Genomic DNA, 17,999 nt, shown 5'->3' with positions numbered 1-17,999 from the left:
TTTGGGTTGTGGTGGCGAAACCCACGCAAACACTGAGAGAATGTGCAAACTCACATGGACAGTGACCCAGAGCCGGGATCGAACCTGGGACCTCGGCGACGTGAGGCAGCAGTGCCAACTACAGCGCCACTGTGCTTCTTGCTCTCTAGTCATTTAACTGACCAACCTTTCAGAAATTGGGAAAAAAATGCCTGAATCTTATCTGAAAAAAACTGTTCCAACAATTTCATTAGCTTTAATTTGACATATAAATGCATTCAATGTAGCCTGTTGGATTCCCTCAAACTATTACTACAGTGGTGGCTTTAATTTTGCCGTTTGATTGACAACTCAAAGAGGTTATTAAAGGATTAACTGTCTTTGATGTGGATAAGTAGGCGCAATCAAACGGCCACATTGAACATTGCACAAGCCGGGAGACCCTGTTCCCGGGATCTATCCGGCTCGCAATACCTCGCGAGATCTAATACGATCTCGAGAGACATTGTGATCTAAATTCCGCTCATTGTGGACAGGATCACTTTTTGGCAAATCTGTATAGTGAGACAGCTAGTCACACTGTAATATGCAGTTTCCCAAGGAGTTGAGATCTATCCCCTTTGCCTCGGCGACCTCGGGCGAGCGCTGTTCTCCACAAATGGGAACGAGACAGAACGGCACTCGTGGAGGTCTCCCAGGGGAACAGAGGCTACCAGGTGCATGCCCTCTGGGCAGAGTGGTACCCTCTCACGTCTGGTGCCATCTGGGCACCGTGGCAGTGCCAGTCTTCCATCCTGACAGTGCCATGGTGCCAGCCTTGTACTCACAAAGTGCCCAGGTGGCATTGCCAGCTGGCAGGGAAGTGCCAGGGTACCTGGTCGGCATTGCCAAGGTGCAAAACTTGTAATGCAGAACAAGGCAGCAGCGCGGGTTCAATTCCCGTACCAGCCTCCCTGAACAGGCGCCGGAATGTGGCGACTCAGAGCTTTTCACAGTAACTTCATTGAAGCCTACTTATGACATTAAGCGATTATTATTATTATTATTATTAATATTATTATTATGTTGGTCCTTGGTCAGAACTGGTGAATGATTTGCTTGCGGTAGTATGAAAACATCTTTTAGTTAGATCCTGAGGTGGGGGCATCACTGTGCAATTGCCATTTATTGTCCATCTCTAGTTACCATGAGAAGGTGGGGATTGAAGAATCCTACTTCAGACATCATGAAGTCAGCTTCACGGTCTCAAAAATTTTTAATATCAAGTGTTTATTAACGACTCCCTAACTATGTACATATTTACAGTCTGGGATAGAAATATGGAAATGATTCCAGTCTAGTTCTCAACCCTACTCTGTCCATCTGAGTCATGTCTTGTCTTACATCATTGTGTGGGCGATACTGTACTCAAACCCAACTTAAACTCTAAATAACAAACCCTTCTTCATCAACCGGCCAGAGTCCATGTGAAGTAGGTGCACCCACAGTGCTGCTAGCAAGAGAGTTTCAAGACATTTACACATCCTGAGGAAGGATCCAAGATATCTGTACAATTCAGGATAGCGTGCGACTTGGAGGGGAATTCAAAGTTGATGGTGGCCCCATGATATTGCTGATCTTATCCACAGAGTAGGGAGAAGCTATGGAAATAACTTTGACTAATTGTTGCAGTTACACTGCTGGTGAATGTGGTCTGGTTCACTATCAGTGGTACCAGTCAAATTGTTCTGTCTAGGATGGTGTAAAACTTCCTGAATGTTCCAACTCCACTGTGAATATTTTGGGTTGTGGTGGCGAAACCCACGCAAACACTGGGAGAATGTGCAAACTCACATGGACAGTGACCCAGAGCCAGGATCGAACCTGGGACCTCGGCGACGTGAGGCAGCAATGCTAACTACAGCGCCACTGTGCTTCTCGCTCTCTAGTCATTTAACTGACCAACCTTTCAGAAATTGGGAAAAAAATGCCTGAATCTTATCTGAAAAAAACTGTTCCAACAATTTCATGAGCTGTTATTTGACATATAAATGCATTCAATGTAGCATGTTGGATTCCCTCAAACTATTACTACAGTGGTGGCTTTAATTTTGCCGTTTAATTGACAACTCAAAGAGGTTATTAAAGGATTAACTGTCTTTGATGTGGATAAGTAGGCGCAATCGAACGGCCACATTGAACAAGCCGGGAGACCCTGTTCCCGGGATCTATCCGGCTCGCAATACCTCGCGAGATCTAATACGATCTTGAGAGACATTGTGATCTAAATCCCGCCCATTGTGGGCGGGATCACTTTTTGGCAAATCTGTATAGTGAGACAGCTAGTCACACTGTAATATGCAGTTTCCCAAGGAGTTGAGATCTATCCCCTTTGACTCGGCGACCTCGGGCGAGCGCTGTTCTCCACAAATGGGAACCAGACATAACGGCACTCGTGGAGGTCTCCCAGGGGAACAGAGGCTACCAGGTGCATGCCCTCTGGGCAGAGTGGTACCCTCTCACTTCTGGTGCCATCTGGGAACCGTGGCACTGCCAGTCTTCCATCCTGACAGTGCCATGGTGCCAGCCTTGTACTCACAAAGTGCCCAGGTGGCATTGCCAGCTGGCAGGGAAGTGCCAGGGTACCTGGTCGGCATTGCCAAGGTGCCAAGCTGGCACGGTGGCGATAGGGCCATGGATGCTCTGCCCGGGTGTTGGTGGGATGCAGTGGGTTCCTGGGAACCCCTCATAGTGAGTTGGAGCTTGTGGAGGTCGGAGATCACATCGGGACTCCAGATTAGGATGCCATTTAAAAATGGCGTCCTGATCTCTCCTCAAACTGAGGAGTGACTGGTGAGGGGAACTACTCAGTGCAGAAAACAGGGCTAAATGCAGCCTCAGCCACGCCTTCCCCGCTAAGGTCCCCTACCTAAGTCGAGTGATGTTTAATAGCGTTTTGTTCTCGCCGCTGCGAGTATCGGGAAACATGCGGCTCAACAGGCAACACGGTAGCATGGTGGTTAGCATAAATGCTTCACAGCTCCAGGGTCCCAGGTTCGATTCCCGGCTGGGTCACTGTCTGTGCGGAGTCTGCAAGTCCTCCCCGTGTGTGCGTGGGTTTCCTCCGGGTGCTCCGGTTTCCTCCCACAGTCCAAAGATGTGCGGGTTAGGTGAATTGGCCATGCTAAATTGCCTGTAGTGTCCTAAAAAGTAAGGTTAAGAGGGGTTGTTGGGTTACGGGTATAGGGTGGATACGTGGGTTTGAGTAGGGTGATCATGGCTCGGCACAACATCGAGGGCCGAAGGGCCTGTTCTGTGCTGTACTGTTCTATATTCTATCTTCAACATGCCTGCTATGGAACTTTATTCCCATTTATTTAAATCACGCCCATAAATACAACTCTATTTGTGTTGATGAGGACTTAAGAACATAAGAACATAAGAACTAGGAGCAGGAGTAGGCCATCTGGCCCCTCGAGCCTGCTCCGCCATTCAATTAGATCATGGCTGATCTTTTGTGGACTCAGCTCCACTTTCCGGCCCGAACACCATAACCCTTAATCCCTTTATTCTTCAAAAAACTATCTATCTTTACCTTAAAAACATGTAATGAAGGAGCCTCAACTGCTTCACTGGGCAAGGAATTCCATAGATTCACAACCCTTTGGGTGAAGAAGTTCCTCCTAAACTCAGTCCTAAATCTACTTCCCCTTATTTTGAGGCTATGCCCCCTAGTTCTGCTGTCACCCGCCAGTGGAAACAACCTGCCCGCATCTATCCTATCTATTCCCTTCATAATTTTAAATGTTTCTATAAGATCCCCCCTCATCCTTCTAAATTCCAACGAGTACAGTCCCAGTCTACTCAACCTCTCCTCATAATCCAACCCCTTCAGCTCTGGGATTAACCTAGTGAATCTCCTCTGCACACCCTCCAGCGCCAGTACGTCCTTTCTCAAGTAAGGAGACCAAAACTGAACACAATACTCCAGGTGTGGCCGCACTAACACCTTATACAATTGCAACATAACCTCCCTAGTCTTAAACTCCATCCCTCTAGCAATGAAGGACAAAATTCCATTTGCCTTCTTAATCACCTGTTGCACTTGTAAACCAACCTTCTGTGACTCATGCACTAGCACACCCAAGTCTCTCTGAACAGCGGCATGCTTTAATATTTTATCGTTTAAATAATAATCCCGTTTGCTGTTATTCCTACCAAAATGGATAACCTCACATTTGTCAACATTGTATTCCATCTGCCAGACCCGAGCCCATTCACTTAACCTATCCAAATCCCTCTGCAGACTTCCAGTATCCTCTGCACTTTTCGCTTTACCGCTCATCTTAGTGTCATCTGCAAACTTGGACACATTGCCCTTGGTCCCCAACTCCAAATCATCAATGTAAATTGTGAACAATTGTGGGCCCAACACGGATCCCTGAGGGACACCACTAGCTACTGATTGCCAACCAGAGAAACACCCATTTATCCCAACTCTTTGCTTTCTATTAATTAACCAATCCTCTATCCATGCTACTACTTTACCCTTAATGCCATGCATCTTTATCTTATGCAGCAACCTTTTGTGTGGCACCTTGTCAAAGGCTTTCTGGAAATCCAGATATACCACATCCATCGGCTCCCTGTTATCTACTGCACTGGTAATGTCCTCAAAAAATTCCACTAAATTAGTTAGGCATGACCTGCCTTTAACGAACCCATGCTGCGTCTGCCCAATGGGACAATTTCTATCCAGATGCCTCGCAATTTCTTCCTTGATGATAGATTCCAGCATCTTCCCTATTACCGAAGTTAAACTCACTGGCCTATAATTTCCTGCTTTCTGCCTACCTCCTTTTTTAAACAGTGGCGTCACGTTTGCTAATTTCCAATCCACCGGGACCACCCCAGAGTCTAGTGAATTTCAGTAAATTATCACTAGTGCATCTGCAATTTCCCTAGCCATCTCTTTTAGCACTCCGGGATGCATTCCATCAGGGCCAGGAGACTTGTCTACCGTTAGCCCCATTAGCTTGCCCATCACTCCCTCCTTAGTGATAACAATTCTCTCAAGGTCCTCACCTGTCATAGCCTCATTTCTATCAGTCGCTGGCATGTTATTTGTGTCTTCCACTGTGAAGACCGACCCAAAAAACCTGTTCAGTTCCTCAGCCATTTCCTCATTTCCCATTATTAAAACTCCCTTCTCATCCTCTAAAGGACCAATATTTACCTTAGCCACTCTTTTTTGTCTTATATATTTGTAAAAACTTTTACTGTCTGTTTTTATATTCTGAGCAAGTTTACTCTCATACTCTATCTTACTCTTCTTTATAGCTTTTTTAGTAGCTTTCTGTTGCCCCCTAAAGATTTCCCAGTCCTCTAATCTCCCAGCAATCTTTGCCACTTTATATGCTTTTTCCTTCAATTTGATACTCTCCCTTATTTCCTTAGATATCCACGGTCGATTTTCCCTCTTTCTTCCGTCCTTCCTTTTTGTTGGTATAAACCTTTGCTGAGCACTGTGAAAAATCGCTTGGAAGGTTCTCCACTGTTCCTCAACTGTTCCACCATAAAGTCTTAGCTCCCAGTCTACCTTAGCTAGTTCTTCTCTCATCCCCTTGTAATCTCCTTTGTTTAAACACAAAACACTAGTATTTGATTTTACTTTCTCACCCTCCATCTGTATTTTAAATTCCACCATATTGTGATCGCTCCTTCCGAGAGGGTCCCTAACTATGAGATCATGAATCAATCCTGTCTCATTACACAGGACAAGATCTAGGACCGCTTGTTCCCTCGTAGGTTCCATTACATTCTGTTCTAGGAAACTATCGTGGATACATTCTATAAACTCCTCCTCACGGTTGCCTTGACCGACCTGGTTAAACCAATCGACATGTAGATTAAAATCCCCCATGATAACTGCTGTACCATTTCTACATGCATCAGTTATTTCTTTGTTTATTGCCTGCCCCACCATCTCGTTACTATTTGGTGGCCGATAGACTACTCCTATCAGTGACTTTTTCGCCTTACTATTCCTGATTTCCACCCAAATGGATTCAACCTTATCCTCCATAGCACCGATGTCATCCCTTACTATTGCCCGGATGTCATCCTTAAATAACAGAGCAACACCACCTCCCTTACCATCCACTCTGTCCTTCCGAATAGTTTGATACCCTCGGATATTTAACTCCCAGTCGTGACCATCCTTTAACCATGTTTCAGTAATGGCCACTAAATCATAGTCATTTACGATGATTTGTGCCACCAACTCATTTACTTTATTCCGAATACTACGAGCATTCAGGTAAAGTACACTTATGTTGGTTTTTTTACCTCTGTTTTGAATCTTAACATCTCCAGTTTTATTCCTTTTGTTATTACTGGGCCTATTCACTGTGCTCCCCTCAGTCACTGTACCTTGTACTGTCGCCCTTATGGATTTCTGACTATGTCTTCTCTGCCTTGCACTTTTCCCCTTACTTCCTTTTGTTTCTGTCCCTGTTTTACTACCTTCCAACTTCTAGCATTGGTTCCCATCCCCCTGCCACATTAGTTTAAACCCTCCCCAACAGCTCTAGAAAACACCCCCCCTAGGACATCGGTTCCAGTCCTGCCCAAGTGCAGACCGTCCGGTTTGTACTGGTCCCACCTCCCCCAGAACCGGTCCCAATGCCCCAGGAATTTGAATCCCTCCCTCTTGCACCATCTCTCGAGCCACGCATTCATCCTATCTATCCTGACATTCCTACTCTGACTAGCTCGTGGCACTGGTAGCAATCCTGAGATTACTACTTATGTACTTGAGGGGATTTAAATGTTTTGAATTGGCTTTAATGAATGGGAGTGTTTTTCTTACATCGTGAACTCTGTGATAGATATTTAGAACTTTATTTTATTTCATCTCAACATGTCTCCCAAGGTAGCTACTGGGTGAGTTGGCATGGATGGTGCAAGAGTAAAGGGTGGTAGGCTCTAAGGAGCCATTAGGGTGGATGGTGGTATAGTTTGGCATGAGATAGCATTTCTGGGTATAGGAGTTGGGTGAGGGATAGAGGGCCTACTGTTGCAGAGAATTGAGGAGATCCTTTTAAGCAGCCTGGATTGGAACTTGGCCGCCACTGTGGCGGCCCCCTTTCAGGGAGTGATGGGCCCAACTTTATCCTGCTTCTCGGGATCTTCATCCCAAAGCGGGTGCAGTGAATCAGGAAATTTTCAGACCGGGAGCAAAAATCTAGGCTGTTGTCACCCACAAAACCAGTGTTCATCTTTTCTGAAACTCCATTGAATCCCTCCAATCAGGTTTACTCTCAATTTCCTACCCTTTCAAAGTACCAAAATGGCTCTTGTCCAAGTCACAAATGCAACTCTGACCGTGGTAAACTATCCCTCCTCCTTTTTCGTGATTTCTAATACGGTTGACCACACCATCTTTCTCCAATGCCACCCCATTGTCCTCCAGCTGGGTGGACTGTGCTCGTAGCCTTCCACCCTTATCTGTCAAGTTGTGGGCAGAGAATTACTTGCAATGGCTTCTTTTCCTCTTTCTGCAGCATTCCCTCTGAGGATCTCTTTACCTCATTCTTATTTCACATCTACATGCTACCCCTTGGTGACATCATCTGAAAACACTGCCAGATCTACTCACCATCACCTCAACCTCTCCACTGTCTCTACCCTGTCGGTCCGACGTCTGGTATCGGATGAACAGAAATGCATTACAGTCAATATTGAGAAAACCGAAGCCATTGTTTTCAATTTGTGCTCCAGTCTCTATTCCTCAGCCACCCACAGCACCCCCCTCCCCCCTGATTCTTCCCTAGATTGCTCAGCAAGCCACTCAGTTCAAGGGCAATTAGGGATGGGCAACAAATGCTTGCCCATCCAGCGACGTCCACATTCCAAGAACAATTTTTTTTTTTTTTAAATCTCAAGCAATACCTCAGGCTGGATTCTCCAATCGGCGACGCCGAAATTGTGTTTGGAGATCAGCCGGTGAATCCATTTTTACGCTGGAATCGAGGGCGCCGCTGCTTTTCCGATGCTCCGCCCCCTCAAAGACGGCGTACTCGAGTCGTACGCTTCATGTCATCGAGACGGCCTCAGTACGTCACCTGAGGCCCTCCCCCGATGGACAAAGTCCCCGACAGCGTGGGCAACATCTGCTCGCACCTTTTGGGGAACTGGTGTGGCGGCTGCGGACTGTTTCTAGCGCCGCCACAGACGGGGGGGCGGGGGGGGGGGGGGGGGGCGTTCCGCTGGCAGGGGGTCTTCGGCAGGGGCTGGGGGAACTGGTGGGGAGTTGTCTGGGGGTGGAAAGGGGAGTTACAGGGGGCAGGTTTTGGCGGGCTGGGTTGGCGCGCGTCTGGCACCGTACTGTATGTCGCTGCCATGCACACGCGCAGCCACGGACCCGGCCATTCTGCAGCCATATCCGCAGGTAAAGCCGGGGGCTTTACTTGGCGCGGCTGCTAGCCCCCCACTGGGTAGAGGATTGGTGCGGGGGCAGCACTGACATTTTGGTCGTAAGACCAGACGGACCCTGCGGACATAGCAGCAGAATCAGAGAACCAGCCCCTCAATTTTAAAGTTTTACCCTCTGTGGCATTGTCCTTTCCTATCTTTGTGACCTCTTCTAGCCTCACTACACTCGAAGATAAGTGTGCTCCTCTGAGTCCTGAGCATCGAGATTGTAATCGTTCTACCATTAGTGGCTGTGTCTTCAGCTGCCAATGGCTAACCTGTGAAATTCCCTCCCAAAATTCCTGTGTCTCTCTGGCCATTGTTCCGCCTTTGAGAAACATCTTTAAACCTGCCTCTTCGACGGGCTTTTGATCATCTACCTTAATATCTCAGTGCCAAATGTTGTCTAGTGATGGTTCTGCGGGGTACCTTGGAATTAGTTTTGACTCTGTTAAAGGTGCTCTGAAAATACAAATTGTTGTTGTAAACATGTTCCAAGAAGCTTTACAGGATTACTATCAAAGCGAATGTAACAGAAATAGGGCGGGGAGAGAACATGACTTATGATTATTCTCCATAGTTGCACTGAGATAACACTCCCTGTTATCTGTGCGTGTTTAAGGTAAGAGCTGCTCATGATGGATCTGTGGTAATGCAAAGCATACCTCAATGCACTGGCTGCTCCAGAAATTCCCCCCGCCCTGAACAATAGTCTTATTAACAAAGTGCACATTGAGTTTTGCATGTGGCTCTCTCCCACATAGTGTACTTTGGCCTGATGACTGTCATATTTGTTCAGTGAAACTGAATACTAGTGTATAGCCAAACATTGACCTGGCCTTTTTTTTAAAAGCATGTCTTGAATGTTTCAAGGAAAACTGTTTCTAATATATGTTTAAAAACACCTGAACCTTCGGCATGATGTATTGACTGAGGAACCCACAACAAAAAAATGAGATCTAAATTAGGAAGGCAAGGATGTTTAGGGCCTGGTTTAGCACAGTGGGCTAAATAGCTGGCTTGTAATGCAGAACAAGGCTGCAGCACGGGTTCAATTCCCGTACCGGCCTCCCCAAACAGGCGCCGGAATGTGGCGACTCAGAGCTTTTCACAGTAACTTCATTGAAGGCTACTTATTACATTAAGCGATTATTATTATTATTAATATTATTATTATGTTGGTCCTTGGTCAGAACTGGTGAATGATTTGCTTGCGGTAGTATGAAAACATCTTTTAGTTAGATCCTGAGGTGGGGGCATCACTGTGCAATTGCCATTTATTGTCCATCTCTAGTTACCATGAGAAGGTGGGGATTGAAGAATCCTACTTCAGACATCATGAAGTCAGCTTCACGGTCTCAAAAATTTTTAATATTAGAATTAGAACAGTACAGCACAGAACAGGCCCTTCGGCCCTCGATGTTGTGCCGACCAATGATCAACCCTACTCAAGCCCACGTATCCATCCTATACCAGTAACCCAACAAGCCCCATTAACCTTATTTTTTTTTAGGACACTAAGGGCAATTTAGCCTGGCCAATCCACCTAACCCGCACATCTTTGGACTGTGGGAGGAAACCGGAGCACCCGGAGGAAACCCACGCACACATGGGGAGGACGTGCAGACTCCGCACAGACAGTGACCCAGCCGGGAATCGAACCTGGGACCCTGGAGCTGTTTATCAAGTGTTTATTAACGACTCCCTAACTATGTACATATTTACAGTCTGGGATAGAAATATGGAAATGATTCCAGTCTAGTTCTCAACCCTACTCTGTCCATCTGAGTCATGTCTTGTCTTACATCATTGTGTGGGCGATACTGTACTCAAACCCAACTTAAACTCTAAATAACAAACCCTTCTTCATCAACCGGCCAGAGTCCATGTGAAGTAGGTGCACCCACAGTGCTGCTAGCAAGAGAGTTTCAAGACATTTACACATCCTGAGGAAGGAACCAAGATATCTGTACAAGTCAGGATAGCGTGCGACTTGGAGGGGAATTCAAAGTTGATGGTGGCCCCATGATATTGCTGATCTTATCCACAGAGTAGGGAGAAGCTATGGAAATAACTTTGACTAATTGTTGCAGTTACACTGCTGGTGGATGTGGTCTGGTTCACTATCAGTGGTACCAGTCAAATTGTTCTGTCTAGGATGGTGTAAAACTTCCTGAATGTTCTAACTGCACTGAATATTTTGTCATGTTCTTGAACTAGACCTTTTTAATTTGAAGAAACTCGACTACGTGGGCTTCCTCTGGGTACTCCGGTTTCCTCCCACAGTCCAAAGCTGTGCAGTTTAGGTTGATTGGCCATGCTAAATTGCCTCTTAGTGTACCAGCCCTAAGCCCGCACATGCCAGAAACAGGTCTATCTCGGCGATTTTACTGCATGACCACACAGGAACAAGAGTAGGCCATTGAGTCCCTCAAGCCTGTCCTGCAACTCAATGAGATCATGGCTGAACTGTGGCCGAACTCCACATACCTGCCTTTGGCCCATACCCCTTAATGTCTTTGCTTAGCAAATAGCTATCTATCTCATATTTCTAACATTCTAGCTATGTTTGCAGGAGAGAGTTCCAAACCTCTACCACCCTTTGCATGAAGATTGTTTCCTAACATCTCTCGTGAACGGTCTAGCCCTAATTTTTAGACTATGCTCCCTAGTTTTAGAATCTCCAACCAGTGGAAATAGTTTATCTTTGTCTACCCTGTCTTTTTCTGTTAATATCTTGAAGACTTCGATCAGATCACCCCTTAACCTTCTAAATTTTAGCAAAAACAGGACTAATTTATGTAACTTAACCACTGTAATCCAGTTATCATTTTTGTAAAGCAACCTTGCACTCCCTCCAAGGCCATAATATCCCTCCTTGGGTATGTATTCACTCTGTATCTCGTTAAATGTTTCTTTTAATATTCTCCACCGTTCTTCAGTCCTTTGACCATGAACAGGTTTTCCCAGTTTACAGTATGTGGAGATGCCGGCGTTGGACTGGGGTCCAGTTTATAGTAGACAGTCTCTGTCTCATCCCATTAAAGTCAGCTTTATAGACTCATAGAATCCCTACAGTGCAGAAGGAGACCATTCGGCCCATCGAGTCTGCACCGACCCTCCAAAAGAGCACCGTACCGATGCCCAATCCTCCGCCATATCCCTGTAACCCTACCAAACCATTGGACACTCAGGGGCAATTTAGCTTGGCCAATCTACCTAACCTGCACAAATTTGGTTGGTGGGAAGAAACCGGAGCACCCGGAGGAAACCTACTAGGACACGGGGAGAATGTGCAAACTCCACACAGACAGTCACCTGAGGTCGGAATCGAACCCGGGTTCATGGCACTGTGAGGCAGCCATGATAACCACTGTGCTACCTTGCCACCCTAAATTGGTGTGGTGGGGGAGTAGTCTGAATTGGGTTGAGAGACCTCTTACCTCACTTCGAGCTTACCAAGCCTTACCCAAGTCTGAAATTCCAGTAGCTGATTCGTGCTTTTCACTTTCAAACGCTACATTGAATTCGATCATGTTGTGATCACGGCCTTCCTCTGCAGGGCACAGAATCTTCAGCTCCAATGGCCACTATGGGCAGGCAAGGAGAGGTACCTTCATGAAGCTAGCAGTCTCCCAGGGTGACTAAGATAGGGATGCCACTGCCGAAATGCCACGGCCCCATAAATTGCACCTTAATAGGTGCTTTAATTGTGCAAATTGACTGCACCACCTCCGTGGAAGAAGCAGTCAGCCTACCTCGTAATCCACGGCTGAAGTTTTTCACAAGCGGTGATACAGCTCCCCTCTAGCTGCCCTCTGGTTTACATGCCCCTTTCCCCCAACACCTTTACCACCCCACCACCAATTGAACCCAATTGGTAAACCTGGCAGTGTGTTACTGGATTGCCATTCAGAAATTCTTCAGAAGGGTATGGCCTGCGGAAAGAGAGGGCTCTCATAGTTTCCTTTTTTTATGCCATGCTTCCTCAAGTTTGTAAGGCCCTGTTTTTGATCCTGGCTTCTGTAAAGATCAACGTCCTGTAATTTGACGCAGCTGGAATTCATCCCAGACTCACCAACAACAACTTGCATTCATTTAGCACCCTAATGCAATCAAAAGTAAGGTGCTTCACAGGAATAGAATCAAACAACGTGTTACAGCGGGACATGTGAGATATTAGGGCAGAAGACTAGTAGGGGTGCCTTAAAAGGAGGGGGGGAGAGAAATTGAAAGGCAGGTAGGTGGAGGGAGTGAATTCGAGCTTTTGAGGCTGAGGCAGTGGGGGGAGGTTGGCAGCTAATGGAGTGATGAAAATCACGCAGAAGGCTAGAATTGAAGGGGCATTGAGAACTTTGGAAGGAGAATTCAGCAATAGGGTGGGGCCATTGAATATTTGAAGACCTGAGTGCGATTATTCAATTCAGTGCATTGCTGGATCTCCTCACAATGGCGTTTCCAAAGTTACTGGCGTGATCCCAAAACACCTCGCTGGTCCAATGTAAAATGAACAGAATACCTTGCAAATGCAAGTCTCTGCAGGCCTTCATCACCGCGAAATCTAAATTGAGAGAAAATAACTTCTAACATGAATTGAAGACACTGAGGCCTTTGCCGCGGATAGCCATCAGAGAAGGGAATGTTGGAGAGTATTGTGAATACATGGCAAGGGATCTGACCGAAAAAAGAGATAGTCAGGGGAAAGTGAAAGGAGTATTGGAGGGGCATTGGTGCCTACAAATTGTTGAGAGTTTGCTACCCTTCACGCCTGAAATGAAAGCAAGAAAAGGTTTTTTCTGTCGAGGCGTCGAATGCGGTAAAGGATGAAATGAAATGGCAGAGTAGCACAGCTTTAAGATAGAACGAGTCAGTCAGTGCTGCGGAAGTGAGAGGCCGTGATTGTGTAACAGAAAATGCTGGAATGGCTCAATACAGGAAGACTCCAGGTCAATCAATAACCTTTTGTCAGGACGGGGAAAAGTTGAAGATGTAATAAATTCTAAACATGAACAGGAAAAGCTGGAAACGCGTTTCATCTCAAAAGAAGAAGCCTCTGTGGTTTCTCATTCCGAGTATTGACAGTCACAGATCTGTGGTGCTGGGATTTAATTTGTGCTGCAGTTCTTTGTGCGTGGTCTGTGCATGATATCAAGTAACTGAAATACCAAGAATTTATTTCCTTCTGTGTATTCACTGAAATGTCAGTATTCTTGGGCCACCAGTTGGCAATGTGTCAGGAAGTATGAGTAAGCTGGGCGTTTTGGACTACACCAGCACTTTATGACTTGACACCAAACATTTACTTGGTAAGAATTACTTTAAAATGTTGAATTATTTAAACTTTGGGTCAAAAGGGAGACGAATAAAATAACATGATAATATTGCGTGGTGCAATAATTGGTGATTGGTGTTGAGGTACAGATGAAACATGATCTATGTGAATGGCTGAATGATCCGCTCCTATTCCGAGAACCTTACATTTTCGCAAAGCATTTTCACTGACCATTCAGCGTCCTTCATATTTCTTCCATTCTTTGTTCAGCTGTTTCCAATGTGCAATGTTTATTGATCATTTGTTCTCTCCCTTTACTCCAAACATGCTTTCTTTTCGAGAAGTGCTGAAGGCTTTAATGGGTAAATGCACTCCACAGTTTATGCTTCAAACTGTATGTAATCTAAGTAAAAGCCTTGGTGTGGGTGGAGGTGATTTGGGCGTTTGCTCCCTGTGTGTTCCGCCCATGCAACAGATGGGAAGCTTTGGGCTGTGTGCACGTGACTTCCTGAGAGAAGAATGGTGCACATCGATTCAACCCCTCAAGCTGTTGCGGGTTGTCAAATCAGCCTTCAAACGTTGATCTGCATGCCTTTCCCATCCAACCCTAACCTTCAACCATTCCTGCATTTCCCTGTTGGAATAAAACACTTCTGCATGTTAGCAAGTAACAAGGATGTTTCTGTATTGACAGAGTACGTTCAGTACCTCCTGCCTGCATTATGTGAAAGCTGAGTTGGGCTATGGGCCTTCTTCCTTTTTTTCCAGGACAGCACACTCCCCAACTGGTCTTGGGCCTCATTTCATAACTTGGCAGCCAAATCTCAGTGACCATTCTCGTTGAATTCCTACATTGCAGAAGGAGGCCATCCAGCCAATCATGTCTGCACCAACCCTCTGAAAATGAAATGAAATGAACTGAAAATCGCTTATTGTCACAAGTAGGCTTGTGGAAAAGCACCTGACTAAGCCAACTCCCCCACCCTACCCTCGTAATCCACAAATAACATGCACGTTTTGATCCTTGCCCGACCTGAACAAATTGTGTTCCAGAGCTGAATGCTGCTCTAAATCTGCAATGTATTTATTTGTGGTTTCATTTTTAATAATGCAATGTGCCATTCAATGTTGTGCTTAGTTTGAAATGTCACTGCGTCCCAAGTAACTTCAACTGTTTTCCTTTTTTGTCTATTCTGTTTCTCAAGATTTTGACGGACGACGACATGGTGAAGTCCCAGCTGAGGAGTTCACTGCATGTTTTCAGCGCCATTAGTGGGACTGCCAGAGGCCTTCCCCTCGACACTTTGACAACTCACGCTTATGGACAAGGGCGGGGCGGGGGGGAGGGGGGGGTGCATATGAACATTTGATTTTAATTGGTTCTCAGGAAGGTTTTTTGTCCCCGGGGAGTGGAGTTACTTTTACCTTTGGCTAATGGCTATCGTAACGCAGGAGATCCCGCCCAGGCGTGCTGAGGAAGATGGTCATTGTCTGATTGCAGCAACTCAACCCTCTCCCAGAGTAAGCTTATTCTCGCAGTGACATTTGGGGGTACACCTATGGCCCATGGTGCAATTCTTGCATTCTTAACGAGTGATTATTATCAGCGTGCTATGAAGAATGAGATGCTCAGAATTCAGGATTTGAAAAATATTGAATGATTTGAAAGCCAAGTATTGTTTTCACAAATGGGATGTCAAAACTGTGCTTCAATTTTGCCAATTCTTCTCCAGTTGTGTATATATATATAAAAGAGTGTATAAAATAGGAACAGTTCATCTTAGCTCTATGCATCGGATTGTCGCCTCAGTATTGTACATTTAATTTGTAACTCCAAGTAGTGTTACACTGCGACTGCTTGTATACGAAAATATATTGGACTTCTTTTTTCAAATGGTACTTTGTTGGGGAAGGGGGGGGCTTTCTCGCTCTTGTCTGGTTGAGGGGGGGTTACTGGGTAGCCTCACACAGAAGGAAGTGCAGACCACTGAATCAATATGCTTGCATCACAAACTTCCTGCTTCTCTCTTTGTGTCAATGTCACAGCGTTTATAACGGAAATGCTAGCTGAATCGGGCATGATCGGCTGAATGTTGGGCCTGAGAATGAAAGCTTTTAAATGGAAGTAATCTGAAGACGGGTCGAGAAGATTTCCAGTGTTGGGGCTGTGAACTATTGCCTTTGGCAGCTTGTTCCACTGTGCGATTGCCCTTGGGGGGGAGGGGGGAAGAAAGATTGTTGAGACGCTGTCCAGGATGACTGACCATCACTTATTTTACAGAATCATCCCATGTTTGATTTCTGTATCCCGAGCTGCTGTTGGTCACGTAATTCACAACTTTAAATCTTGTGCCAGACCAATACGCAGTACCCGCCCTCTCCCTGTTAACCGTTCCCAGGAACTGAATCGTAGACTTTACAGTGCAGAAGGAGGCCACTCAGCCCATCAAGTGTGCACCAGCCCCCAGAAAGAGCACCCCATTCAAGCCCTCGCCTCAACCCCATCTCCCCAACCCAGAAACCCCACCTAATCTTTTCGATACTAAGGGGCAATTTATCATGACAATCCACCTAACCTGCACATCTTTGGATTGCATCGGATTTGTTTATTGTCACGTGTACCGAGGTACAGTGAAAAGTATTTATCTGCGAGCAGCTCAACAGATCATTAAGTACATGGGAAGAAAAGGGAATAAAAGAAAATACATAATAGGGCAACACAAGGTATACAATGTAACTACATAAGCACCGGCATCGGATGAAGCATACAGGGTGTAGTGTTAATGAGGTCAGTCCAAAACAGGGTCATTTAGGAGTCTGGTAACAGCGGGGAAGGAGCTGTTTTTGAGTCTGTTTGTGCGTGTTCTCAGACTTCAGTATCTCCTGCCCAATGGAAGAAGTTGGAAGAGTGAGTAAGCTGGGTGGGAGGGATCTTTGATTATGCTGCCCGCTTTCCCCAGGCAGCGGGAGGTGTAAATGGAGTCGATGGGATGGGAGGCAGGTCCGTGTGATGGACTGGGCTGTGTTCACGACTCTCTCTGAATATGCTTGCGGTCCCCTGGGCCGAGCACTTGCCATATCAGGCTGTGATGCAACCAGATAGGATGCTTTCTATTGCGCATCTGTAAAAGTTGGTAAGTTGGCCTTTGGACTGTGGGAGGAAACCGGAGCACCCGGAGGAAACCCACGCAGACATGGGGAGAACGTGTAGACTCCGCACAGACAGTGACCCAAGCTGGGAATCACACCCGGGTCCCTGGTGCTGTGAAGCAACAGTGCTAACCACTGTGCTACCATGCCGCTGACACCCCCAACCCCCATTTGAAGTCTCACAGCTCTGGCAGCACCACCTAACTATCTATTCCTAACCCTCCCCCCCCCGCCACATCAACATAATTTTTTCCACAAACGTTTATCGCCCTGATACTGCCTCGGAAAGAAATGGCCTTTGTAGTTTGTTTACCTGATGTTTTTTCATTGTCAGAAAGCACCGGATAGTTATTTCTGTCAATTCCCACCAGTCTATTCCATGTTTTATGGAACACGGTCAATGTATTTTTCTCTATCCTTTGCTGTAGTGATTCCGATTTCGGGTCAGATAAGGTGGGAGTGTTAGCCCTTGATATCAAGGCCATATTTGATCTGGTATGGCATCAAGGAGCCCTTGATGCCATACTCCAGAAAAACTGGAGTCAATAGGAATCAGAGAGAAAAACCCATTGGAGTCAATGGAAGATGGTGACGGTTGTTGGCAGTCAGTCATCTCAGCTCCAGGATATCACTGCAAGATTTCCTCAGGGTTCTGACCTAGGCCCAACCATCTTCAGCTGCTTCATCAATGATCTTGTTTCCATCATAAGGTCTGAAGTACAGATGCGCACTGATGACTACACAATGTTCAACACCATCCGTGACTCAGTTGCAGCATGGCCTAGATAGTATCCAGGCTTTGACTGACGAGCACACAAGTGCCATGTCATGACCATCTCTAACAAGAGAGGATCTAACGATCACCCTTGACATTCAACTGCATTACGATCGCTGAATCCCCCACTATCAACATTCTGGGAGTCATCATTGACCAGAAACAACTTGACTAACCACGTAAATACTGTGGCTACAAGAACAGGTCAGAGGCTAGGCATGCTGTGGTGAGTAACTCACCTCCTGACTCCCCCAAAGCCAGTCTATCACCTACAAGGCACAAGTCAGGAGTGTGATGAAATACTCCCACTTGCCTGGATGAGTGCAGCTCCAACAACATTCAAGAAACTTGACAACATCCAGGACAGAG

General features: G+C 46.1%; 1 protein-coding gene across 3 annotated transcripts in view; it reads left to right on the top strand.

The window, feature by feature from the left end:
* The window catches only part of dock11 (dedicator of cytokinesis 11), a 321,886-nt gene extending 306,291 nt beyond the window's left edge, over positions 1–15,595 (top strand). For 2 of the 3 annotated variants that reach the window (XM_038774333.1, XM_038774332.1), the window contains exon 53: positions 14,911–15,595. In XM_038774333.1, coding sequence (XP_038630261.1) covers positions 14,911–15,075 — 165 coding nt within the window. In that variant the 3' untranslated portion in view covers positions 15,076–15,595. Of the gene's footprint in view, positions 1–14,049; positions 14,068–14,910 lie in introns of all 3 variants that reach the window. The other variant, XM_038774334.1, reaches the window with a different exon arrangement.
* The last annotated feature ends 2,404 nt before the right edge of the window (positions 15,596–17,999 follow it).

The sequence above is a fragment of the Scyliorhinus canicula genome, chromosome 17 (assembly GCF_902713615.1).
Source record: "Scyliorhinus canicula chromosome 17, sScyCan1.1, whole genome shotgun sequence".
Lineage (NCBI taxonomy): Eukaryota > Metazoa > Chordata > Chondrichthyes > Carcharhiniformes > Scyliorhinidae > Scyliorhinus > Scyliorhinus canicula.
The sequence above is the reverse complement of the archived record's forward strand: the minus strand, read 5'-3'. Positions and strand labels throughout refer to the sequence as shown.